Source organism: Eptesicus fuscus, chromosome 11, assembly GCF_027574615.1.
Source record: "Eptesicus fuscus isolate TK198812 chromosome 11, DD_ASM_mEF_20220401, whole genome shotgun sequence".
Lineage (NCBI taxonomy): Eukaryota > Metazoa > Chordata > Mammalia > Chiroptera > Vespertilionidae > Eptesicus > Eptesicus fuscus.
The window spans coordinates 73,148,714-73,174,952 of NC_072483.1; the positions used below are offsets into that span (position 1 = coordinate 73,148,714).

At 55.1% G+C, this 26,239-nt stretch overlaps 1 protein-coding gene across 2 annotated transcripts in view; it reads left to right on the forward strand.

The window, feature by feature from the left end:
* Nucleotides 1-26,239, forward strand: part of TNS1 (tensin 1) — a 219,091-nt gene that overhangs the window by 97,275 nt on the left and 95,577 nt on the right. For both annotated transcript variants that reach the window (XM_028151044.2, XM_054723191.1), the window contains exons 4-6: nucleotides 13,998-14,039; nucleotides 25,242-25,283; nucleotides 26,110-26,160. In XM_028151044.2, coding sequence (XP_028006845.2) covers nucleotides 13,998-14,039; nucleotides 25,242-25,283; nucleotides 26,110-26,160 — 135 coding nt within the window. The remainder of the gene's footprint in view (nucleotides 1-13,997; nucleotides 14,040-25,241; nucleotides 25,284-26,109; nucleotides 26,161-26,239) is intronic.

Below are 26,239 nucleotides of genomic sequence, written 5' to 3' on the forward strand. Positions count from 1 at the left end.
GAGGGTGTGAGGGTAGACTTCTGGGGCCTGCCCTGACTCAGGGCAGGAGGAAGGGGCAGTGGAGAGCCTGGTGGCAGGGGGTCAGGTGGCCCGTTTCTAGTCCTCCTTTGGCACTGTGTGACCTTGAGCAAATCACTTCCCCTCTCTGGGCTTTAGTTTTCTCTTTGGCAAGATGAGTTACGAGAGTCCTGCCTTTCTAACCAGTGCTCAGTTTCTGCAAGTCCATGGATATTTCTGAACAGAGAGGTGCCTGCTTTTGGGGCCATCGGAGGAGCCGTCTAGCATGGAGCTGGGGGCCCTGGTGGGCCTTCGGGCATCTGCTGGGAAGACAGCTGGATGCTGGGAGGTCCCTTCCAGCCCTGGGATTGGAAGGTTCTTTGCCTAGTGGCCATTACCCCAGGGCAGCCGTTTCTTGGAACAGAGTTCCAGGGTGGGGTGGGGGTGAGGGGTGGGAACAGCTGTCAGGGTTAGCAGGCCAGTCTCTGGGTCTCTGTCCCAGTGACTCAGGTGGGGATGGGCTGGCAGGATCGGGGCTAGCGGAATGAGGGAGGGAGCCAGGCAGATCTGCTGGCTCCCCTTGGTCACTCTCAGGGAACAGAGTGGGACTAAGTGATGCGCTGAGGGGCGGGGTACAGAGAAGAGTGAGTAACAGTTATGAGTAACGGCTCAGTGTCTCTGCTGGGCAGGTGGCTCCTACACTGTGCAGAGCTGTCTGGGGCTCCGGAAATGCTGCTTGGAGGCCCAGCCACTGAGTCATGGCAGCGTGAGATCCACTGTCCTTGCTTTCCTTAGGAGCTGGGGGTCCAGGCCCCACGTCCACGCCCCCGCCCCCGCCCCCACGGAGAGTGCCTCTCTGAATCAGCCCCTCCCACCATCTATACCTCCACACCCGATGGGTCCCATAGCTCCCAGATGTTGTGTTCTGAGCACCCAGGTGCCTTGGCTTGCCTGGGGGCGAATAGATCTTACAGTCTGGCTGTCCTGGGTTTGAGCCCCAGCTCAGCTGCTCAGAGCTCTGTGACTCTGAACAAACTTACTTTTCTCTCTGAGTTTCAGTGGCCTCATGTGGAACAAGGGAGTATTGCCTGTTGGACATGTTGTTGAAAGGTTTACATGTGATACTGTGTTTCAAGTACACAGGACATAGTAGTTCTTAAAAGAATATGGTTGCCCTGGCCAGTGTGGCTAAATGGTTGGAGTGTCGGTCCGCACACCAAGGGGTCGAGAGTTCGATTTCCAGTCAAGGGCACGTACTGGCCCCCGTGGGGGTGCTTGCGGGAGGCAACCAATTAGTGTGTTTTTCTCACACCATGCTCCTCTCTCTCTCTCTCTCTCTCTCTCTCTCTCTTGTCACTCCCCTTCCATTCTCTCTAAAAATCAATAGAAAAAATATCCTCTGGTGAGGATTAACAAAATAGTAATGATAGTGATGATGATATGGCTGTCGCACAGCCCTAAACTCTGTTTTGCCCCTCCTCACCCCCTCCACTCCTAGAATTCCTGCTGCATGTCTGCATCCCATAATTTTCAGGATGTTTATCCACTATCATATCAGATCCACCCTGTGGTTTATACACTTGCCGTCCTGTGTCTGACACCTGCTACCCAGCTTCCATGAATGTGCCTTTGCCCTGACCTGCTCTTCCGGAAGGATGGGCAGGGCTCAGGTGAGTTGGGTGAGTCCAAGGGGAGTTTGTCCCTTGCCCAGCCAAAGAGGGGTGGGCAGGTTCCTGTGGGCAATCGGGATGAGCTTCCAGACTCGCACCCCCGCCTCTGCCGGCTCATGTTCTCTCCTCCCCCAGGCTGCCCTTGTGGGTGGCTTTGTCACTTCCCCCTGGAGCTTCCTGAAATCCACTGTGTCAGGGCCGCGCCGAAGGCCCCTCCAGTGGGTGTGTTGGCGGGGCTGCTGTGTTCCTGTCTGTGTGGCTCCGCTGAGGGTGTGGCCGGGCAGTGACTCTGCATCTGGACCTGGCAGTGGCCCTGCCGCCGCCTCCATGTGTGCCTCAGGGTGCCTGAGCTGCGTGGACGCCCCTTGGCAGGACCTCTGGGTCACTGTCCTGAGCTGATGTATATTCTCTCTCCTGTCCGTTTCATATCTGCCTGTGTTTTCAGAGCCAGACAGAGCCAGGTCTTCCGCTGCCCCTCCTTCTACCCCCCTTTCCTCCAGACCTGGTTTCAGAGGCATGCATCTCGGAGGTCCTCCCAGGGAACAAGGAAACATTACGGCGGGGTGGATATGCGTCAGATGGAGACGAACAATGCTGGTGACAGCCAGGCCTCCGCTGGCCCTCGGTGCTGGCTTCGCTTCAAATCTCTGCTGCCCGCTAATTGGGAGTGAGAGGGGGCTTCCTGCGACGGGGCCATGGGTGGATTTAAAGGAGCAACGTGACGCTGGGCTGCCCTGCCCTGGGGACCTCCTGCTTCCGGGGCTCCTGGTGCAGTCCATCAGAGCAGATGGGGTTCCAGAACACGGGCCCTTGACTGGATCTAATTGCGCAGAACGATCGCACTCACTCCTGTCCCTGCCATCTGGGGCCCAGGAGTTTTCTGCAGGAGTGAATTTCCAGACACTGACGCTTAGGCCAGGTCAGGAGCTCAGAAAGAAGGGTGGTTTTTCTCCGATGGGAATCTTTGGTTTTGCATTATACTGTTCCAAGCTCTGACTTACGGTAGAGGGGGCCTTAGAAATCAATGACCTCTTCTTATTCTGTTATTGTCCCTCAGTTTCTTTTTCTGTAAAGTGGGCATAAGAACAGGACCTACCTCACAGGATTGAAGTGGGGAGTAGATGAGTTGAGACACATGAAATGCTTAGATTGGAGTCTGGTACGTGCCATACAATTTACTGCTCTGTGAGGATGCTGAGGCCCAGAGAAGGGATATCATCTGGCCCAAATAGAAGGGAACGAAGGTTTACTAAGTGTGTGCTGTGTTCCGGGCATTTTGACTCGTGTCATCTCAGTCAACTTTATTTAGTCCTCCAACCACTCCGCGCAGTAGATCCCTATCCCCATTTTATAGGCGAGGAAATGGAGACTCAGGAAGGTTCAGGTCTTGATAGCCAGTCTGTGGCAAAGTGGTATTTGAGCCCATCCATGCCTGACCCCCCCATCCAGGGTGTTTTTCTATCACGCCTCTCACCCTTTGCTTGGAAACTCATGGCCTCTCCGTGAGTTTAGGAATTTGGAAATGAGGACCCACAAACAGAAGGTGTTCCAGGCTTTTAGAACTGGACTTGCTCCCAGCTGCCCCAATTTTGGTTAGATTCAGAGAGGTATGGAGTTGCGACAAGTGGCTTTAGGGGTTCAGGGAACATAAAAGCTATGGATGGGCCTTGAGAATGTGGAATTTTCTCCTGGTCACATGGGATTGATTGGGTTTGCTTTTCATCCTACTCTTTTAAAAAAAAAAATTTATTGATTTTTAGAGAGAGAAGAAGGGAAGAGAGATATAGAGAAACATTGATTTGTTGTTTCACTTATTTATGCATTCATTGGTTGATTCTTGTATGTGCTCTGGCTGGGCATCAAACCCTCAACCGTGGCAAATGGAGATGACGCTCTAACCAACTGAGCTACCTGGCCAGGGCTCACCCTGCTCTTTTTTTTGGGCCAGCCTTAAATCTTTTATAAAAGGAGGTAGGTAGACATTGAGAAGGACTTCCTAATGGTCAAGAGCCTAGGGCAGTGATGTGGACATCACAGGGAGCCTGAAGAACTAACAAAAATTTAAGGTGGCTCTTCAAATCCCAGATGTCTTTCTTTACATGTTAATGTTTCTGAAATTGGAATGCATCTTAAAACTGAAGAGTACATTTCGGGTAGCATTTCCCTCCCCTCAAAAGCTGTTAGCCAGAAAAACAAAGAAATGAAAAGGGGAAAAAAAATGCTGTTAGCCAATTGATGGTGCCCCAGACAAGCCATGGCATCGTTGAGATCTGGAAGCAGAGCCATGAACACCTGCAGTTTGCGAGGCACCAGCATGTGTGAAAGGGAGAGGCCTGTAGGCTATTGCTGTCCTGGCTGGGGAGCAATGCTGGTCTGCTTTAAGAAGGCAAGGGGACCCTCTGCTGTCCCTGTGTGGTTGAGTGTGGCCCCAGCCCTGGAATTCTCCCTCAGGGAGGGCCTGGCTCAGCCCCTCCTCTCCGTCACCCTCCACTCCCTCCTCAGCAGCTCCTGAGCCCTTTGCCTTCTTGGGTTTCCCCGGCGCTTAGATTTTTTTTCCCATGCATCCTTCCTGCCTTACTGTCACAGCACAGCTTAGGGTCAAAGACTTTTGTCCCTTAAGGTTCTCATCTAAAGACAGAAACCCTCAGTGGGGAGTGAGGGGGTGGGGTGGCAGTCTCCCTCTGGGTGTAATTTCTGGAAAAACAGATGAACTTGAACCCCAGTGAAACAGCAGCCTTCCTCAGACCTCCATTACAGCAGTTACTGGCACTTGTATCCTTCTCTGTTTGCCTGCCTGCCTCCTCCACGGGGCCACAGTGCCCCTCCAGGGCCAGGCACTCTTATCCATCTGCCTCCCTAGCTGGGAGCCTGGCACCAAGGCCCCTCCCTCGTGTTGTTGAATGAAGGCCTGGTCTCCTTCCCATGCTGTCCCCTCTCCTGCCCTCTGTCCACTGGAACCGTGACCACAGGCCACAGCCCTTTCCTTGCCCAGATCCTTTCAGGAACTTCCTAGAAGCTATGTCGTCTGTACTGAAGGCCGAGGCACCCACCTCCCTGCTTCAGAACCAGTGTCCCCTCCCCAGGTCGGAGGAAGGGCCGAGCTTTCCCCTGCTCTTTGGGTTTTAGGAGAAGCAGCTCTGAAGTCTGCACGGCATGCTGCCTGTTCTTCACCTCCGCTGTGAAACAGGCCCTGCTTCCTCTGAGTCCTGCAGGCTGGGCCCCTCAGGACTGTCCGGCTTCTCCTGCGGCTTACAGCCCCGGAAGCTCTCGCCTTTGCGGCCAGCCCCAGCCCCAGCCCAGAGCCTTTCCACGTCTCACTTTGGAGGCAGCTGCCTATTCCAGGCTGGCCTCCTGGCCTCCAGCCCTGCCCCTGTCTCTGGCTCTGGGGACATCAGGCTCTTCCAGGGCCCTGGACATTTGCCTCAGCCCGGCCCTCAAGGCCATGCACAGTGTGCCCTCCATGAAACTCTTCCTGTGGCCCCCAACTGGGCAAACTGGTGTGGCCCTGGCAGAGCTGAGGCTGGGCGTGCCACCAGAGTGGAACTCTGTTCCATTAGTTACTGGTTGTGTGACCTTGGGCTAAGCATGTGGCCTCTTGCAGCCTCATTTCCTTATCTGTGAAACGTGCTGATAGCCCCTACCTCAGAGCGTACACTACGGAATCAGAATGTACTTGACAGTGGGCTTCTCTGGCTGGAGCAAGGGCTATGAGGTAGAGAGGTGAGGAATGGAACTGAAAGGAGAGCCACCCCAGGTCCCTCAGGGCCATGAGGACCATATTAGGGCATCTGGACTGTATCCCACGATGCTGGGAGCCACGGAAGGACTTAGGCACAGGAGAGACACGACTGGATGTGCATTTTAGAAATAGCTCCTTGGCAGCCGAGTGCAGACTAGATTAGAGCAGCAGGACTGAGGGCGAGGAGACGTGTCATAGGAGACTGTTGCAGTAATCTCTGTGATTAAGGGGACTGGGGGTTGGCGGGGCTGGGAGAGATATTTGGGCAGAGAAATTGTCCAGGCTTATGGGGAGAAGGGGGGAAGGAGGCCTCAAGGCCAACATTCTGCTTTCTGGCTTAACAACCTTGGGCCATCAGAACTCGGGGAGCAGGGTGGTGTCAATGCTGAGCTGGGGTGCCCAAGAGGAGACAGGAGCGGGGCAGAGCTGTGACTCCAGGATATGGACAAGCCAAACTCTGGGCCCAGCTGTGCTTTCTCATCCTGCTGGTGCTTTCCAGTGGCCCCTTATCTCGTGACTATTGCCTGGTCCCTCTCAGACCCCTGGATTATTCTCTTGTGCTCAGGGTCTGGCACACAGTAGGTGCTCAGTACGGGTTTGCTGAACTTCTGAATCTCCTGCTCACTAGGAGTCCATCCTAGGAAGTTGGTCAAGCTCAGCCCTCCTGGAATCACTGATTCTGGGTATGGGTGAGTATGGCCCTTGAGCTAGACCCTTGGAGACTTACCTTGGGTTTGAGGGGCGGCAGATCTTCAGAGAAGATGTTATGCAATCAGGTCTCTGGCATGGGCCGATCTGGGTGCTGTCTTATGTCATCTGCCAGCAGGGCTCTGAAGGGGTCCCCCAGCCTGCTCTGCTAGGCCTCCTCTGCTGTTGCCAGGACCTTCTGGCTGCAGCCCTGAAATGCCACATTCCTTCAAGCTCAAGGGGCTGGGCACACCTGGCTCTCCCCTTGTGGAGGGTTGGGCTGATGGGCTAAAGGCTAGTGTGTATGTATGTATGTATGTGTGTGAGAGAGTATGTAAGTGTGTGTGTGTGTGTGTGAGTGTATGAGTGTGTGTATGAGTATGTGTGAATGTGAGTGTGAGAGTGAATGAGTGTGTATGTGTATGTGTGTGAGAGTATGAGTGTGAGTATGTGTGTGCGTATGAGGTGAGTGTGTGTGTGAGTGTGAGAGTATGAGTGTGTGAGTGTGTGTATGTATGTGTGTGTGTATGTGTGAGTATGAGTGTGTATGAGTGTGAGTGTGTGAGTGTGAGTGTGAGAGTGTGTGTGAGTGTGAGTGTGTGTGTGTCTAGCGGTCTGGAGGTGTTTGCCTGCAGAGGAGCTCCCTGTCTGGAAAGCCAGGGTGTGAGTGTGTTGCAGGACCTGGGGGCTGGCAGTGGGCTGGGGTGGCCAGTGAGGGCGATCTGAGAGGAGGGTCCCCAGACAAGAGGGAGGAATGGGGAAGAAGCGGGGGACTGCTGGAGCTTGGGAAACAGGTTGATTAGGTCAGTGGTCCAAGAGGCATGTGGCCCAGGAGGATTTCAGGGAGCGGGGAGGGGCTGGGACCGTGGGTGCAGTGGCCGGGTTGGCCCTCTTGGACTCCCCTGTGTCTTGTCTGCCTCCAGTTCTGAGTTGGAACCTGTGCTGGGTTTGGGGAAAGGGCCAGGCCCCCTCCTGCCCCTGCTGGCTCCCTGGCTCTGGAGGGGACTTTGGGCTGGGGCATGCCTCCTGCCTCCCCACTCAGCTCGAGGTGTCCCTGGGAACAGGCCCCTTCTTGCCTCCAGGAACTCCATGCACTTCCTTTCCTGATCCCGAACAGAACTATATAAGGGAAGGAAACAGCCAGCAGGCCGGGAGCCGCTCTGTGAGGACAGGCTGCCTGGAGGGGCGGGCACAGTCCTGGGGAGGAAATGGAGCCAGGGCAGTGGCCACTTCCCCAGGACCCCATGCCCAGGGCCTGCTGCCCAGCCTGGGAGGGCAGTGTCTTCGAGCCAGGATGGGGCTCTTCCCCTTGGGCCCCTGGCCTTGTCCTTGCCCCTGCCCCTCCACTCCCCAAGGCCGAGGGCACTTTGTAGCTGCCTGACTGTTGAGCACCCTCAGGTCCTGAAGGGGTGCACACTCACCTCTCACTTGGTTCCCGAGCCAACCCCTGGTCCCCTTGGCGGGCCTCCCACCCTGCCCTTGTCCAGCTCACAGGGGCCGCAGGGGCCTTCCTCATAGAGCCCAGTGGACTTACACTGTGACTCTGAGGTGCTGGACTGTCCACAGATGAGGGGTGGCTGGGTTCCTCTGGGATCATTGTCTGTATTATTCTCTTAAAAAATATTTTTATTGATTTCAGAGAGGAGGGGAGAAGGAGAGAGAGATAGAAACATCAGTGATGAGAGAGAATCATCCATCGGTTGTCTCCTGCATGCCCCCTACTGGGGATTGAGTCTGTGACCTGGGCATGTGCCCTGACGGGGAATTGGACCATGACCTCCTTCCTGGTTCATAGGCTGATGCTCAAACACTGAGCCATGCCAGCGGGGCTATCTGCATTATTCTTGATCACCCTGGTGTAGCCTCAGTGACCAGGACTCAGAATGGCCACATCCTGGTCACAGGTTCCCTGAGTGTGGTCCAGAGGGTGAGCAGGCAAAGCTGTGGGCAAGATCGACTGCTCTGTGAAGGGCAGAAGGCAAAGTCGGGAACCATCCACCCTGGGAGTGGGGGAGAGGTACCCTCCATGCTCTGGTTGGGGGAGAAAAGTAGAGGCTGGAGGGGGGTCTGCCCAAATGTGTGTTTTGTTGGGATGGGGATGAAGGCCTCTAGGTTTTCGGGTCCCTGATGGACCCTTGTCTCTGGGCTTTGGGGCTCCTCCTCCCCACTTTCTTCTTTCCTGCTTGTTATTAGGGTTCCTGCCCATCTCCTGTTTGCCTTAAGCTCCCACCCTTCACCTCACTTTGTTGCTGGGCATGCAGAGCTGCCCACGGTCCAACTTGGAAAGAGAGTTTGCGGCCAGTCTTCTTTCTTCATCTCTTTCAATATGCCCTTCGGTGCCCTCTCTTCCTCCTCGTCCCCCACTTTACGTCCCAGCCAAACGGGGTTCCCTGACACATGAAGCGTTCCCACCTCCATGCCTTGTCCATGTGGGAGAGCCCAGGACTCATGATGGGAACTCCCAGGTGCTGGACTGTTCACAGACCAGGGTGCTCTCCCCTCAGTCACCGGCCAGTGCAGGCTGAGTCTGGAGAAGCCCTTCCCCATCTCCACCTTTCAAAGCCTTAGCCACATCCCAGGCTCTGAGCAAGGTGCCTGGGCTTCGTGATGACAGTGACCGATGGGCCTCCTGGCCTCACCGGACTTACCAGGCGAGCGGGTGAGACAAATGAAAGCGCTGCGTCGTGGAGGCCTGTCTCAGGCGCCCCACCTCCGTGGAGCCTGCCCAGGACCCCCGAGGGCTCTGGGCTCTCTCAGTCCGTGGCATCTCCGCACCCTGTGCCTCTCTGGCCATGGAGGCAGGTGGCATGCTGGGAAAGCTGGTTTGGAGTCGGGCTGACCCAGGTGGTGGCTGTGCTGTGTTGGATCTCACAGGACGTTGCGGGCACTGCCTGAGCTCCTGTAAGATGAGGAGACAACATCCTACCTCGGGGCTCAGGAGTGAAGGGTAACACATGAGTGCCGGCACACGGAGCATGCAAACAGTTTAGCAACTGCCACCTTCTACTTCGGCCAAGACTGCTTTCCCCGTAATCACCTTCATAAAGGGCCTATCTCTAAACGCAGTCATCGTCGGAGGCCCGGGGGTAGGACTTCAGCATAGGAGTTTTTTGGGGTGCATAATCAGTCCTTAGCACTAAGTGAAATAAGCCAGGAACAGAAAGGCAGATATTGTGTGATTCCTCTTATCTGCGGTACCTAGAATAAGCAACTTCATAGGGACAGAAAGTAGAGTAGGGGTTTCAGAGGGGGGTGAGGAGGATGGGGAGTTCTTGTTTAATGGATGTGGGGTGTCTGTTTGACGTGATGGAAACGTTCTGAGCTGGGTAGTGATGATGGTTGTATAGCACGGTGCCACTGAATTGCACACTTAGAAATGGTTAAAAGGGTAAATTTTATATGATGTACATCTTACCACAATTAAAAAAAAAAGACTAGCAAGAGCAAGGGGGGAAGAAAAGAACGTTTCCATTCAGGACTGTAAAAAATGCTGGATTCAGAGACTCAGCTGGATTCTAGTTTTGTCTGGGGACAAGGCTGCCTTATCTAGTCCAGGGGGTGGTGTCGGGGGGTGGGCATAGGTGTGGGAGCCCCTCTGGAGGGCTTGGCAAGTTTAGGAGTCTGGGGTTTCCCTGAGGTGGAGTGTCAGCCAGTTGGAGACCAGGTCCTGCCACTTACCCAGCAGCGAGGTGATAGGCGCAGTGCTAGGCGGTGCCTGGATTTCCTCTTACTCTGCAAGGAGCAACGCGTGGAGCCCACAGACCAAGGTTTCACCTGCAGCCCGTCCCTTCCCAGCTGACTGACCAGGGGCCACTGCCATGACCTTCGAGCCTCCTTTTCTTCATCTGCGTAATGGGAGCAAAATGCCTGACTGTGGGACGGAGGGTCCCAGAGAGGTCAGACATATGGCAGGATTAGGCTTCCTGCCCTGTGCGTACTAGTAGTAGGTGCTGAACAAATGGCCGTGAATTTTACTACTGGTGGTTACAGTTGCCTTTCTTCCTCAGGCCTTGAGTCTCTTTCATCTTTCCATGGATATTTAGTGTGCACCTACTATGTGTTGGGACTAGTGTGATGAACAAGATATGTTCTCTGCTTCATGGCACTTGTTTTCTATGGGGGGGGGAAACAGATTATAGACAAGGAAACAAACACATCTGTAATTACGAATTATAATTAGGTCTGTAAAGGAAGAGGTATGGGTGTGTGCCTGTGCGTGTGTGTAACTTAAGGGAGTCAGGGAGGGCCTCTCTGAGGTGGTGACATCGAAGCCAAAGCCAGAAGGATGGGAAGGACCCAGCTGTACTCACAGCTGGGCTAAGAGCATCTCAGGCAGAGGGAACAGCATGTGCAGAGGCCCTGAGGAAGAACAGAGCTAGGTGTTCATTTACTGAGAGGAGCTCACCTTTACGTGTGGCTTTGGGTCCTGGACAAGGAGGGTGGGTACAGAATGACAGTGGAGAGGAGAGCAGGGCCGGGTCATGCAGGGAGCTCCCCGCCTGGCTGGTGCTTTAGACCCTCATGCCCTGGGGTGGGGGAGGTGGGGCTCCAAGGACACATCCTTGTTGTTGGCATTGTGCCCAGGGACTTTGGAAGTTCAGAAAATACCGGTGGGGGCTGACGAATGCCAGGCACTGGCCCTGGCCTGGGCCTGGTAACACTCACCTCCTGGCTGCAGCCCCAGCTCTCCTTCACAGGCTCTGGAGCCAGACTGCCCTGCCGCACTGGCCTTGGGCAATCGTCCCCTTCTCTGTGCCGTGGGTTCTTCATCTGTGAAATGGGGGTGATAGCAGTATCTACCCCATACATTTTTCATTAGAATCAAGTGAGTCCAAGGGTAGGGCTCAGGACAGTAGCTGTTGCATAGCTGCGCTGCGCTCCTTAAGCTCTCTGTCACTGCTGTCGTGAATGGCTCCGTGGAAAGTAGTGTTTACAGGAGAGTCAGCACAGGGGGCAGAGAAGGTAGGGCACGTCTCTCCCGGGAGCCAGACTGCTGGGTTTGCATCTGGGCTCCTCTGTGGGACAGCTTGTTCACCTCTCTGTGCCGCAGTCTCCTCATCCACAAAATGGGATGCTCAGGGCTGCTGTGAGAATTGGAGAGTTAATTTATGCCAAGTGTGAAGAACAGGGCTGGCCTATCACAAGTGTGATGGGAGTCGTGGCTGTGCTGCTGTTTTATTATTAGATTCTTCAGAGTTGAAAGACTGAGCATCAGGCCCGCTCAGCCCTCAGTGTGTAGGTGGGTTGTTGGAGGTACACATGGAGGAGGCTCACCTGAGGCTGACTTCCTGGGTCCGAGCCCTGCAACGCTACGCTGCCAGCCCTGGGACTGGGCGGGTGGCAGGGCTGGCATTGAGGGTCCCTGCAGACCCCTGGAGTCAGCCCCTTTTGCAGACCTTGCTTGGGTCCCCTCGGGGCAGTGGGAGTGGTCACTGCTGACACCAGGAGTGTGGGGCCTCAGGGCACAGGCCTCCGAGTGGCAGGGGGCCTTGGCTCTCCCTGGCACATTCCAGGTTCCTGAGAGGGTGGCCGGGGGCCAGGGTGCCGGAGGGAAGGAGAGAGCCTTTTAAGGAAACATTTCTCTGCTTAAAAAATGAGAGAGAGAGAGAGAGAGAGAGAGAGAGAGAGAGAGAGAGAGAGAGAGAGAGAGGAAACAGGGAAACACACAACCAAGTTAGTGGTCTGGCCAGCAGGCTGGCTGGCATGCACAGCTGTGGGCAGGGGTGGAGGAGGTCTTGGGGGCACCCAGGCATCAGGCCCTCTACCTGGGGGCCCACTGCTGCACCTCAGATCTGAGTCCTTAAGGGGTGACTCTGCTTAGGGGCTGTCTCTGCCTCTGGGGGATGGAAAGAGATGTGGGGTCCCTTTTTTGCGCTGCCTTTGGTGCTGGGAGAGAGACCCTCCCACTTTTCTCTGAGGATGCCTGCCCATGCTGCCCCTGCCCAAAATGTATTTGTAACCCCCTCACTTCCCCAACTCCAGTCCCGCATGGAGAGTGGAAACCCACCCTTGTGTAAGGAAGAAAGGACCGGAGGGCACTGTCCAAGGGTGACAGCAGGAATGGGGAGAGAAGACCCTGGGGGCTGGCCTCATCAGGTGAAACCTACACGCTCCAGAGTGGGGTTTGGGGCAGCAGGTGGGAGGAGAGAGGGAGGAGGCCACTGCTAGATGCAGACTCCTGCCCTGACCCTGGCAGGCAGGGCTGTGTCCCCTGGCTGAGACCTTGTCTGGTGGGCAAGGTGGGCAGGGAGCCCTGCAGGCCACAGTCACCTCTGGGGCCTTCCCTTCCTCCTGGTCTGTTCTCTTGGCACCCTCCACCCCACCCCTCCCACTGACCAGCAGTGTGACTTTGGGCAAATGTTTAACTTCTCCGCGCCCCCTGCACCTCAACCAGAGGTATAACAGTAGCTTTACGTGGGCAAAGCACTGATATTAATGCCTGTCATATAGTACATATTCAGTAAGTGTTAGATATTGTCTCTTTTTTTGACTTTGTATGTGATTTTCCCACCAGTCCTAGGATAAAGTTGTGTACAGGGTGATGGACACTTTGCTGGAGAATGGGTGGGGAGGCGGGGAGCAGGTGGGGGGGGGGGGGGACAGGGAGCCTGTAGCATGGCTGAGTCAAGAAGCAGAGATACTTTCAGCCTCTCCAGCCTCCCAGAGTTCAGGGCACGAGTTACGTGGGTGTTTTGTCCCCTTCTGAGCTGGTGTGTCAAGTTGGGGTATCCCTTAGGCTGGTCAGACGACAGAACGAGTTAGATGGAGGGAGGGCCTGGCTAAGGGTGGCCTCTATGAACAGCCAGCCCCAGTCGGGGCTGTGGGCTGTCTCGGTCACTACTCCACTGGGTGGTGGCTGGGGCGGGGGGAGTGGGGGGTCTCCCACTGTCCGAGGAGGCAGCCACCCCCTCTTTGGCCATCCACAGCTTGTGACCAGACATCCTCATGCCCCAGGGAGAGCCTCCCCCTTCGTCCCCTCTGTGGGCCCCCTGCCTGGTGCTCGGGTCAGGAATTGGAGCCAAGATTGAGGTATGAGCTCCAAGAAAAACGTGTCCCGGCTAGAAAAAAGGAACACATTGAGTCTCTGATAAAGGCCCCTGCTAATTGTCAGGGTAGAGGTTTGGCTGCCTGGCCTGGCTGAGGGATGTTATCTTAGGGTAGGAGCAATCCAGCCCTCCCTCCTACCCCCTCCCCTCTGTCTGGAGGCCCAAGTTGCCACCTGCCCTCCTCCCCCGCCAGGTCATCAGAGAGAAAGATGAGGATGAGGATAAAATAATAGCTCACCCATAGAGGGTGCTTTCAGCTCTCCAGGCCTCTGTGTTTATTAGTGATGGGGTGGCTTTCTTTGGGAGAGCTGGCAGGGGCCCGTCACCCACCTGTTTCCCACGCGCTTTGGGAAACTGCCAGCTTGCTTGCACTCTGACCTATGGGTGAGACACCTCGGCATTGGGGAGAACGAAGAGGCAACTCTTTCTTTTCTAGAGACCTTAAATACGTTTTTAAAAAATTTCAAACACATCTTACCATATTGCAGAAAATCTAGAAAACAGAACAAAGAAAATAAATCCTTATTTTTCTTACCATTTAATCCCGTTATGAAAATTCTGGTGCATTGACCTCCAGTCTTTCAGTGTCTGCATATTTCTACAGAACTTAAAAATAGCGACGTGCATTTCGTTTTTACCTTTCGCAGCCCCCCTCCCCACTAGCGGTGTTGCCTAAGTATTTTTCCATGTTGCCACATAATCTTCCAATGAACTCTCAGACTGCAGAGTGTCCATGTGTGTGAGTTGAGGGAAGGGGTGTCTTGCGTGGAGGTGGTGGCTGTGGAATGATCTCAGGAGGCCCTGGTTTTCTGTAGGAATGCAAGATGCTAACCTTGCCTTTCTCTGTTCCTCCCACAGGTGGCTGCCCCCTGCATTCCTCCATCCAACCATGAATTGGTGGTGAGTGACAGTCCGTTCCCTACCCTGCCAGCCCCTCCTCCCCTCTGTCCTCTGCTCCCAGCTGCAGCTTACTTCAGATCCAAGCATGCTGGCAGCCCCCAAGGGTGCCGGGTAATTAGGTAAGGGAAAGGAGGGGGCCTTGTTCCGAGAGGCTGAAGCTGGACTGGGAGGAAATGAGTCATGAGGTCCCTTCTGATGGGATGCAGGGCCTCCTATTTCAATCTGGAGACTAAAGTCCTTGGAAAAAACCATAAAAGGGCATCTTGCCTGTCTGCAGGCCTGGCCAGGTGCCTGTTGTCCTGGAGCTTACAGAACTAGGGGATGGCATCTCCTCCCACCCACTTGGTCCTGGGTCAGGTACCCTTCAGCTGGAGGCAGGGGGATGGATGGCTTGACCCACAGAATTCATCTGCCTGGGCAGCTGCTGTCATTCAGGTGGCCTCTTCCACCTCCATGCTGTTTGTCTGATTCTGCTTTTCTGCTCTTGGGTGTCCTCGACTCCTCCTCCCTCCCCCAGTGGGACTTCCAGAAAAGCATGGACAGGACAGGGCTCCTGTGAGTTGTGGACTGATCCCAGCTGGGCTGATTTGAAATGTTGGGAGCTTTTCCCTCCTGCCCTCTCACTGCCTTCTTACCCTTCAGAGGCCCCTCCTGCACCTCACCCACTGCTGGAGGTGGGCAGGGCCTGGAGGCTGGAGGAGAGGAGCCTGCATGCCTCCAGGTGTGTGCTTGTGCATGTGTGTGTGTGTGTGTGTGTGTGTGTGTGTGTGTGTGTGTGTATGTGTATAGAGGAGAGTCATGGAGGGGCCCTATGGTCACAATTTGACCCACTGGCAAGTGACGACACGGATGTGGGTGGGGACCTGGAGGGAGGGACAAGGGTGTCATGGGGCCCGGCAGTTACAGTGTCTGCACACCTGTGCAGTGACCTGCTCTGCCTGGATATTAGAATCTCAGCCAGGCCACCTGGTCTTCTGCCATGTGGCAGTGTTCCTGTCCCGCCCTCTTTCTGGACATCAGTTTCCCTTTCTGTCACAGAGATGGCTGAACTAGATGCTCGAAAGGCCGTCTCAGTGCTGCTAAGTATTCCCTCCATTCAGGGCTGTTAATGGAATGGAATTAAAGTATGTGAAAGTGCTGGTGGCTCTTAGACGCCTCCTGGGCCCAGCACAGCGCCACCCTTCTCTGCACAAGGGGCCCAGGCCCTGCCAAGTGTGTCCCTTCTTTGCAGCGGCCCCTCCTCTCTTCTGGGCCTCAGCTCTGCCCAGCTGTGCGGCTCCAGAAGTGGGGCGTTATTTGTGCGGAGCCCAGTTGAAGGTCATCTGACAACAGCAGCGGGTGTAGGTGGGGGGCGAGCCGGGTGTTGCAGGGATGAGGCCAGAGTGTAGGCCTGGTTTGGAGCTGCCAGTGAGAAATCTCTCTGGGATTTCAGAGAGACACTGTGGAGGGCGGGCAGGAGGGGTGAGGTGAGGTGAGCAGACCTCTCATCATTCCAACACAACTGCCCCTCTGCCCCCGAGAACAGAATGTCCTTGGCTGGTCTAGGACGGCTGGGGGGTCTGGGGTTTAGGGCTCTCCAGGCAGAAGCCAGATGCCTGGCCACCAGGAGTGAGCTTTGTTTATGTGAGGAAGGGTCAGGGGTTGGGACAAGAGGGAATGGTTGGCATTCCAGCTGGAGAGGTTGCGGTTAGCACTAGAAGGGGCTCCTGCCTGAGGGAGGCCAGGGAATCTTCTCATCTCTGTGATGCGCCCCACCTGTGCCCAGGCTCTGCCCTTCACGGAGGTTGGTCAGCCACCTGGTGGTGAAGTGGCTGTGACACCAGATTGTGCTTCCAGACGTTCCCCGACTTGAATCAGAACCGACCCCCAACTGTGGTCAAGAGCAGGGGAGTTCGACCACCTCCCTATGGATCCCAGTTCCCTAGGTGGCCTTGGACACATTGCTTAACCTCTCTTGACCTCAGTTCCCCCTCTGCAGATTGAGAGGTGGAAATACTACTTACCTTGTAAGGTTACAAGAATAAAAGGAGCAATTAACCTGTTGAATTAGTATGTATTCAGAACCCTCCAATGGCTGCCCACTTTACTGGGAGTAAAAGTCCAAGGTTCTTCCATTGGCTTGCACAGCCCTCCCGGAGAGTTTCCTCTCTGACCTCATCTCCCCCTTGCTCACTCTGCTCCAGCCCTTCTTGCTGGTCTTTGAATAAACCAGTCAGGATGCTGCCTCAGGGCCTTTGCATTAGCTATTCCTTCTGCCTGGAATGCTCCCCGCCCCTGCCGATACCTTCAGGGCTCTTTCCTTCCCTCAGGTATTACTCTAGTGTCAGCATTTTCCTTCCCCACAACCACCTTATCTCCCACCCGGCTTTCTTTGCCTCCCAGCATGCATCGCCATCTGATAAGCCCTGAGTCTTATTTGCTTATCTTGTTTAAGAGGCTCCCCCGGCCCCCACCAGCTTGTAAATTCCAAGAGTAGGGATTTTTCTGTGTTGTGTTCAGTGCTGTAACGCTGTGGTCTGGCACACAGTAGGTACTCAGTACATGTTTATTGAGTGACAGGGAGACAGAGGTTCAGTCGAATGCCTGGTAGATTAGGTGCTCAGTAAACAGGGCTGCTGCTGGGTGGGAGGCCTGCCTCCGGCTGGAAGCTCAGTGCTGTCCCCGGGGAGTGAGAAAGTGGCCCAGGGGAAAAGGGAGAAAGTTTGGCTCCCCCCAGAGAGCACTTAGCACCTGTTTCCTCACAGCGGGCGAGGCAAGTGCTCTGAGCAGGTTCAAAGCGGGAGGAAAGGGCGGGCTGTATTTTTCCTTCCTTTTCCATTCTCTGCCTGCCCTTCAGCCTCTGCAGGGCTGGACTCAGGCCTCCCTGCCCCCTCCCTCTTGCCTCACACTGTGTGACTGTCTGTCTGTCTGTCATATTTTCTCTATGTCCCCAGCTCACCCACTTTGCTTGAATCCTACCCTCCCACCCCCCGCCCCAGGATCAGGACCATCATCCCTGGACATAGGATTTCAGCCCAGCCTCAGGGCTCTGCCAGCCAAACACACTTTCCAGCCTGTGCCAGGCCAGCCAGGGCAAAGTGGCTTAATCTTCAACCAGTGTTTTCGTCTTACTCAACAGATGTTGCCTAAGGCCTTTGGTAGAAGGGTCCTATGGTCACGTCCCTCCTGGGGGTCCATGGGTGGGGGCAGGATGGAGAGGGAGAGCCCTTGTTTGCCGTGGACACTCCTGATCCTTGGAAAGAGCTGAAGCAGCTTTTCTCAACTTCTGAAAAATAAAGAGTCAGAAGGAATTTCCCGAGGGTGATAGCCAAACGAGTGGCCACCAAAGTCGGCCGGATGCTGAGCCCTCTGCACATGCAGCCTGGCATCCAAGGGACCTGGACTGGCGGAGACGGGCCAGCCCCACAGAGGGGGCTTGAGATGTCCTTGTGAATCGGAGGGTGGGGTGGGGTGTCTGATGGGGGAGTAATCAGTTAGTTAGTTTGAACTTCAGGCCCTAATGAATTTCATCTGAGGGCACTGAGGGTTCATTTTTGGGAGATTCTTAAAAATGGAGCAAGGCCAGGAGAGATGAGTCTGAGAAAGCCTTCAAAGAAGAGGGCAGTTGTGAGCATTGCCTTCCAAAGAGGATTCCCAGAGTGGTGAGGTGGGTGGACATCCCAGTTTGTGCAACAGCTAGAGTGGCTTAGTCTGGAGAGGGAAAATATGGGGGGTGGGGTTTGAGGGGGTGCAGAATGGGAGTGAGAAGGTGCTGAAGGGCAAATTTGCTTATTTTCTGTTGCTCTCCAAAGTAGAGCCTAGTAGGTAGAGCTTCCTATAGAGAGGAGGAGACTTGGGTTAAAGAAACAGCAACGCTCTCTAACACCTAAAATGGCACAGCGGGGCGCAGTCATGGGAGTCGCTGCTACTGGGACACATACTGACACCTATTAGGGGTAAGGCAGCTGCTGATGGGAGGGTGTCTTCCTGGGGAGTCTTGGGTGGAAATGCTCAGGGCCCACTGAGGTCCTGCCCTCAGGTTGGGCTGTGAAGGGACATGGTCCCTGGGGGTCAAGGCATCCATGAATGTGCTGACCACTTGCCCTATGACCCCCACTGGGAGAGGCCCCAGTCCAATGAAGCGTCCTGCCCTTGGGGGACCATGCTCAGGGGGAAAGAGAGAGAGAGAGAGAACTATATTATGGAAACAATTAGTGCTCGGCTGGGGGGTCCTGACCAGAGGTAGCCTTTAGGGTCCAGGGCAGGAAGCGATCAGTTTGTGCTGCTATGGTTGAGGAAGTCCTATTCTGAGTCCCATTTAAGAGTTCAGCAATGGGCCGAAACCAGTTTGGCTCAGTGGATAGAGCGTCAGCCTGCGGACTGAAAGGTCCCAGGTTTGATTCTGGTCAAGGGCATGTACCTTGGTTGCGGGCACATCTCCAGTGGGGGGTGTGCAAGAGGCAGCTGATCGATGTTTCTCTCTCATCGATGTTTCTAGCTCTCTATCCCTCTCTCTTCCTCTCTGTAAAAAAAACAAAAACAAACAAACAAAAAAAACAAAAAACAAAACAAGAGTTCAGCAATGGAAGAGAGGAGAGAAGAAGGAGAGAGGGCCTTTCAGAAGGTGGCAGGGCTGAAGCAGAGAAGGGGCAGGGCCTTGGTACAAATTACCAAGACCGATGGGGCCCGGGGCAAATCCAGTGTCCTTGCTGGGGAGACGAGAGGGCCAGGCCATGTTGCCTTACCTTGGTGGCTCTGGCTGGGGTGCTGGTGGGAACAGCCTGAGTGGGAACAAGCATGGCATTCATGGTGAGCAGAGAGGAGGTGTGAGCAGATAGAGAGGAGCGAGGGGAAGGCAGTGGAATCCACCCGAGGAGGAAGGGGCCACATAAGGGAGGAGTCCAGAAGTCATATTGGGGAACTTGAACTTGATGAGCTGAGCACTAAGCTATACGGGTCCTTGAGTGGGGAAATGAACCTAAGCAGGGTTTGAGAGCCGGGAGTCAGCTGCCAGCTGTGGGGTGTGGCTCGGTGGTGAGGGGGCTGCCAGGAGGAGGGCTGGGGACACCAGATGAGGCTGGTACAGGTGCTGAGCGTGGGCGAAGGCGACCAGAGGGGCCTGGAGGAAGGGCCTGCAGCAGCACAGACTCCCAGTTCCCTGGCTGACAGGTAGAACAGCATCCAGCGGGGAGGCTGGCAGGAGGAGGCGAGAAATATTCCAGCCTGGCCGGGCCAGCCTGGCGAGCATGTGTGAGCCGGTGGGGTGGGAGTGCCCGCAGTTGCTCAGCCTCAGCCGGGAGCTGGGTGCTGGTCCCTCCGGGTGAGTTGAGAAGGGCCTGAGGACAGGAGTGGGCTTGCCCAGGCCCCTCCCCTGGGGGTGTAGGAAAATCAGGCATCACGTTTCATTTATCACATCCAGCCTGTTCTTTTTCCCTGGTGGCCCTGGCCTGCCTGGGAGAGGATGTGGCCCCTGGAGCAACTTCACCCAAACACTCAGGGGACCCTGGCTGCTGGCCTCCCTCCCACCCTCGCGGGGTCCAGCCCTGCCTCTCTCTCCCTCCCTCTAGCCCCTCACCCTCCTGCCCCCATCAGCTCCCCGTCCCGGGATGGTAGGAAGTAACATTCCGTGAGGGGTGAATACAGCCTTTGAGGGGCAGACCTGAGCTCCTATGGAGCTGGCCAATCTCCCCGGAGACTCAGTTTCCTCATTTGCCAAAAGGGGTTCAAAGTGCTCCGTCTGCTGCTGCTGTAGCCACTGCTGTAGTTGTTTTTGTTATTATCTGTTGATGGGCCCCCCCAGACAGGCTGTGGGGTATATTATGTGCCATCCTTGCCACGCCCCCTCTAAGTGCCCAGTAAATGGTGCTGCCCTGCCCTTCTCTCTTGCTTTCAGCCCCCTCCCTTCATCTGCTTAGGGTTCTATTTTTAGAACAAGTGAGCCTGGAATAACCTGCTCTGGGTCCTGGGGCTGAGGACATTCCAGCCCCCATGGCCTTACCCGCCAGCTTCCTTCCCCTCCTAGTGGGTTGGGCTGCCGTGACCTCACAGTTCGTCGCCATGGCAGTAGATGTGATGTCACAAGGTCTTTTGACCTGAAAAATTGTCCAGATTCCAGGCATCCCAGGGGGCAAGAGTGGGGAGAGCTGGAGGGGGGAAGGGGAGAGGGTGTGAGGAATTTCTGGACGGAATGTTCCTTTGGAGGCTGAGTCCGCATTCTGCGCCAGCCCCCTCCCCCCAGCCCCAGGCTTGGGCACCTCCCCCACCCGCTATGGCCCTCTGTCTTTTCCTTCATCCAAAACAGCAGCCCACAGATACATTTTTTCCCCGGCCCACCCTCCCTGCAGGCCGCCAGCATGTCCTACTGCATGAACCTCCAGGCTGTCATCTCAGCCACCCCAACCTCTGCAGAATGGCCCTTCCTGGGGCCTATACACTTGGCAATGGGTAAATGCAGGCTTGGAGAGGGCATGCAGGTCTTTTTTTTGGGGGGGGGGGGCTTTTTTTTCTTTATTGATTAAGGTATTACATGTGTGTTCTTTTCCCCCTCATTGTCCCCCGTTCCCCCCCCCCCCCCCCCCCCGCCGGCATGCATGTCTTTTTTGGGAAAAAAATTGAGGAAAAGATGTGCAGCTTCCCTTATCCACCCTGTGGTTTTCAGCCCCTCACATTTAGGAAGTTCTCTCTGTTGTCTGACCTCAGTCTCTCCTGCTGCAGCCCATTTCCTCCTCTTCCTATGGAAGTGTATTGCAGACCTCTTCCTCTGGAGGACCGGAGACAATTAGTCTTTAAGTCGCAGAAAGCTTGTTCCCAGCAGGAGGGCAGTTGATTTAAGGGTAAGAGGAACTGAATGGAGATCATCTCCCAGGAGAGATAGAGCGTGAAGGGATGGATGTAAGGAGCAGGGTTCAAATACCAGCCCTCTTAGCTACCTATTAGCTGTGTAACCTTGGGCAAGTTATTTAACATGGCAGACTGTCAGTCTCCTCAACTGTAAAATGGGTTAATGCTTACCTTGTGCACATTGGTTATGCGGATGGCTAAGAGGATTGATGACCATGGAAGCCAAGCATCTAATACTATGTATGCCCAAGGCTGCATTAACACGTAATGAGTCATTGTTGTTATTGTGTTAACATTAGGAAAGGCATCTCCAGCCCAGGGCCAGGATGAGGTAGGCCAGTGAGGCCCCCGGGGTGCAAAATTCAAGGAGGCCTCGCTCTCAGGGCTGTGCTGGTGCACTTGGAGCAGCCTGAGAATGAATGCCTCCTTAAACATTCTGCCCTTAGCGCCTCACCCTGAGTCCCTGCCTTACTCCAGACTCCCGGGTTTGGGATCCTAGAGTAGAGTGATCCTTGAAGAGCAAGACTTGGATGTCAAGTGGCACCAGGTCCATACCCTGCCACCTGCTCCTGAGCTGAGTTCCAGTTGTCCAGTCTGGAGGCCAGGGGCATTCTGAAGACCCCTGGTGGGGCTGTGGTCAGCTGCTCAGAAAGTCTGGGTCCTTGAAATCTAGGTTTTTTTCTGGGACTGGGCAGTGGGTAGGGACAGATGGGGACAGTCCCCATCTGGGCTCCATCTGCTTGGTCCTTCTGCAGCTGAGCCTCAAGAGGAAGGAAGAGAAGAGCCCACAGGGGGCAGGGGACAGGATGGAGGGGCTGCGAGGTGAGCTCAGCAGTGGGCTTTACAAAACTGGTGCCAACTCCAACCCTGCCATTAACTTTACCCTGAGAACCTGGGCCAGTCAGACCTCTCTGCACCTCAGGAGGGAGGAGACAGGGTCTGAAGTCCCTCTCAGAGCTGTTCTGAGGAGTGGTGTGGGAGGATGGAGGTGTGGGTGTACACGTGTGTGTGTGCACGTGTGGGAGTGGGTGGGGTGTCTGTGTTGCTGAAGGGGCTCTGCCAGCCATTGGAACTCTGGGGCGGCCACTTCAGGAGTCCACAGCTGGGGTGGTCTGGGAGCTTCCCTATAGCATGCCCAGGGCCTGGGGCAGGCTTGGCTTCAGGGGAGATCCACCCTCATGTTACCAGTTCCTTGCCTTTTCCATTCCCAGTCGGCCCAGAGCTGGCAGTTCCTGGGAAACAGAAGCAGGACTTCAGTCCCGGAGGACTGGGGAGGGGAGGGTGGGAGCACGGCATGCATGCTGGGCCGTGTTTGCAAACACTGCAGGAAAACGCTGGGTGTTTAGGTCAGGAGGGGTTTTTGGAAATTTTTAGCTCTTCAGAAAGCATCTAAACCAGTAAGTTGAAGGCATTTGATGGCTGGCAAGCGTCTTTCTGTGGCCGGCTTCCAGCTGGCACGGGGAAAGGGGTGGGGGCCAAGGTTACGGTGCTCAGATGGTTGTTGGCAGGGAGAGAAGTTTCTCTTGCACTGCTGAGGCCTGTGGTTTCTAATATTGACTCGACTCCCAGGTCTTCGTTGTGCCAGACATGGGAGGGGTGGGGCAGGAGGGTCAAGGTGGGGCAGGGTGGGCCATAGGAGGGCCTGGGGAGTGTGTGGGGTGGAGAGGATAAATAACTGCTAGCATTTACTGAACACTTTCTAAGCGCCAGGCCCTGTTCTAAGTGCTTTATGTGCTTCCTCTCATTTGATTCTTTCAACATAGAGCCACTCTGTCCCATTGAGGAGCAGCAAGGATGAAGTGACCCGCTTGAGGTCACACTGTTAGCCGTTTAGACCAGTGCTTCTCAAAGGGTCATCCCCAGACCTGGAAACCTGTTAGAAATGCATGTTCTCGGGTCCCACCCGAGTTCTACTGGATCAACCCTCTGGGGAGGGCCCAGCCCCTGTGTGTTCACAGCCCTCCAGGTGTTTCTGAGTCACGCTCAAGTTCAAGGCACCCTGGCTCACACTCTGCTCTTCAGGAGAGTCATGGCCTCCTGGGAGGTTTCCCCCAACGCTGGATGAGGGCTCTTGAGGGCCTGCAGTATCCTGGGGCAGGCACTTCCTCTGCAGCTTCTCCCTCTTACCCCATTGCTGTCCTTTCTGAACAGCCTGTCTGGAGAGGCTGGCTCAGCAGACTGAAGAGTGAGGGCTTTGGAGTTGGGAGAGCTGGGTTCAGATCTCTGCTCTGCTATGCAGACTCTGCATATAGAAGGTCTCTGTGTCTGCCCTCCAGGTGTGTTCCTCCTTCCCCCAGAGAGGAGGTGGTCCCGCCCGGCCCATGGTCTTCATGGGAGCATCACAGAGCCCTGGATCAAAGGGTCAAGTGGGGCTCAGAGGGCCAGAATTTTTCAGGGGGCTCATTTGCCCTCTGCCCAGTGGCCTGTGGTTCAGCAGCGGGGGCTCTGGAGGTGGCTGGGCTGGGACGGGATGGGATGTGTCATTTACTCTTCCAGAGCCATTCTCAAACTCCAGGGGAGTCGACCTGAGGGCTAGAGGGGCTTCCTGATGTGCCTCCCCAACTCCTACTCCATTCCTGGACCCTGTCCTCTCTTATCCATCCTAAGCTGCCTTGGCCCTGAAATACTCCCAGGAGGTTTCATCCCCTGGAAGGAAGTTTTGGCCTCAGCCACCCGTCTTCTTTCCAGGCAGGAGGGGTAAAGTCTGGGCCATTTCCAGAAAGAGCACGGCTGCCTTCAGCTTAGCCGGCCTTCTTCCTCCATGTCCGCCTCGGCCAGTTCTCCCTGGCGCCAGACCCTCTCAGTGGTCATTCTGTCCATTCCTCTGTCTTCAGACACAAACAGCTTGCCCCTCAGGTCCCGGGCTGGGGTGAGGGCAGGCGTTTCCTATCCTGAGACAGTCTGTCTTAACTGGGCCCACACTCATCTCGGCAGAGGCCTGTTTCATGACCTTGGCAGTCATCCTCACGTCCTTCTGCATGGTTCAGGGGCCCCACTAACCACTTTGCTGAGTTGGAAATGGAGCCCTAGAATCTGGTCAGGAGGTGGCCTTGGAATGGGAAGTTTCTCTCCAGTTTTGGGGGAGTCCTAGGAGCCTATTTTTCAGGTTGCCTTTAGCAGGAAGCACTTCTATTGGTCCGGGCAGGGGAAGGGTGGCACTGGGGCGAGAGGCAGGACCAGACTACAGGTGTTTATTGATGGCCTGCTATCCATAATCACAGGCCCTGGAATGAGGGATATGGCAAATGAGTTCGTAAAAATGCTGCTTTGAATATGTTTTGGAGGCAGGTGGGATAGAATCACAAATAAAACAAGACATATTCCCATGATATGATTATTCATGTGCCAATGACCAGATAAATGGCATACTGGAGTTGAGAGGTGGGAGAGAGAGTCCTCCTTGCTGAGGTGTTCAGGGCAGGCTTCATGGAGGAGGAGAGCTTGTAGGAAAAGAGGGGAAGCTGTTCGACCAGGAAAGGCCTGGATGTGAGAACAAGTAAAGGGATGTAGGGGGCAGGTCTGGGTGGAGTAGAGCTTTTGGGCATGAAAACTGAGGTCTGTGAAGGGGCAGGGCCAATGAGGGCGGAGGAGGCCTTGAAGAGTTAGAACCCACAGGCCTCTCATCCCAGGCTGCTGCCATTTCAGACAAAGAGGGAGAATCGCAGAGCCCAAGGTGGGGTTCAAATCCTGTTGTCCCCATTAGTATAGTTGATGACTTGGGCCACTCACTTAACTTCTGCATATCTGTAAAGTGAGCCTCAAAAGTAACAATGGGCCCCGGCTGGTGTCCTCAGTGGTTGGAGTGTTGGCCTGCACACTGGAGGGTCCCAGGTTTGATTCTGGGTCAAGGACACGTATTTGGGTTGCGGGTTTACTCCCCATTCCCAGTTAGGCTGTGTGCAGGAGGTAACCAGTCAATGTGTCTCTCTCACATGCTGTTTCTCTTTCTCTCTCTCCCCCTCTCTCCTTCCCTTCCACTCTCTGAGAAGCAATGGAAAAAATATCCTCAGGTGAGGATTTAAAGAAAAAGGTAATAATGGTACCTGCATCACAGGTGCTTGTGGTGGCTGAGATGGTATTGATGAAAACGCCTGGCATGTTGGCACAGTGACGGTTACTCGCTCCTTGTTCCTTTTTGAACCGTCAGCGACTGCCTGAGCCAGAGGCCCGGGTGATGTTTGTCCAGGTGGATGTTTACAGTACCAATAGGAAGTTTTTTATTTTCCAAACTGTGCCTCCCAACTTGGGGACAGCCAGGTTCCATCTTGGGTTGGTGTCATGTCCTGAAAGCATTCTGCCCACATGGCCACCGGCCTTGGAGAGGGAGCCAATCTGGAGGCGTTTGTCCTGAGTCCTCACACTGCCTTTTCCCTTTGTCCACAGCCTGTCAACACGGAGAGTGCACCAAAGAATGTAGTGGACACGGTGAGTGACAGCAGGCCCCGGGGAGGGGTGGCGGGGAGCAGCCTGGGAGGCCGGAAAGCGGAAGATGGATTTGGGGAAAGTGAACAGATGTGTTTGGGGACATCCTTCTGGAGTAGATATGGGGAACTTGGGGGAAGTGGTGGGGCCATGGGTGACGTTGGGAGCTGGTGCATTTGGAAATGGATTGCTGGGGAACTAGGCAGGCCGAGCAGGAGAGGCAGGGGTGGGAGCGGAGAGAGAGAGGCCAGTGGTTAAATATGGGTTTCTTTATTAAATATGTAGGGATTGAGAAAGCCAGGCAGATCTTTCTGAATAGATCTTTCTGACGTAGCAGAGAAACAGACAATCTCAAGGCTGCAAGGAGGAGGAAGAGGAAAAAGTCCGTGGGCCCTAAAGTGGGAACTGAGGTTAGCAGCTGTGAGGTGTCTCCGGCAATGGCTGGTATTGAATGGCTTGGAGCGGAAGATTCGGGTTTAAATCCTAACTCCTCCGAGCTCCTAATTGTGTGACTCTAGGCAAATCATGAGCCTGTCTGTGCCTCAGTTTTCTTATCTGCCAAATGAGAATAATATTTCCCAGAGTTGTCGTGAGACACAGAGAAGAGGGTTTGATTAGCTCTGAGAGGCGTTCAGTGGCCAAAGAAATGTTAAACAGCCAAGTCTCCCCACCCCACCCCACCTCACCCCACCCCACCAAGGCCCTTCTGCAATCCTCTGACTCCCTCCCCCGCCCCCCACCCCTGCCAAACCCAGCAGGTGAAAAGACCTAGTGCCTTTTGATTACTTTCTTTGACTCCCCTTTCTTACTGTCTTGTGTCTCTCTCCAGGGAGAAGGAACCTTCCGGGGTGGGAACACTCGGAAAAGCCTTGAGGAAGACGTAAGTATGGGGGGGGGGAGGGGCAGAGAAGGATGTGGCTGGGCCCCTGGTGCTCAGGGGGACTGGGGATGGGTGGGTG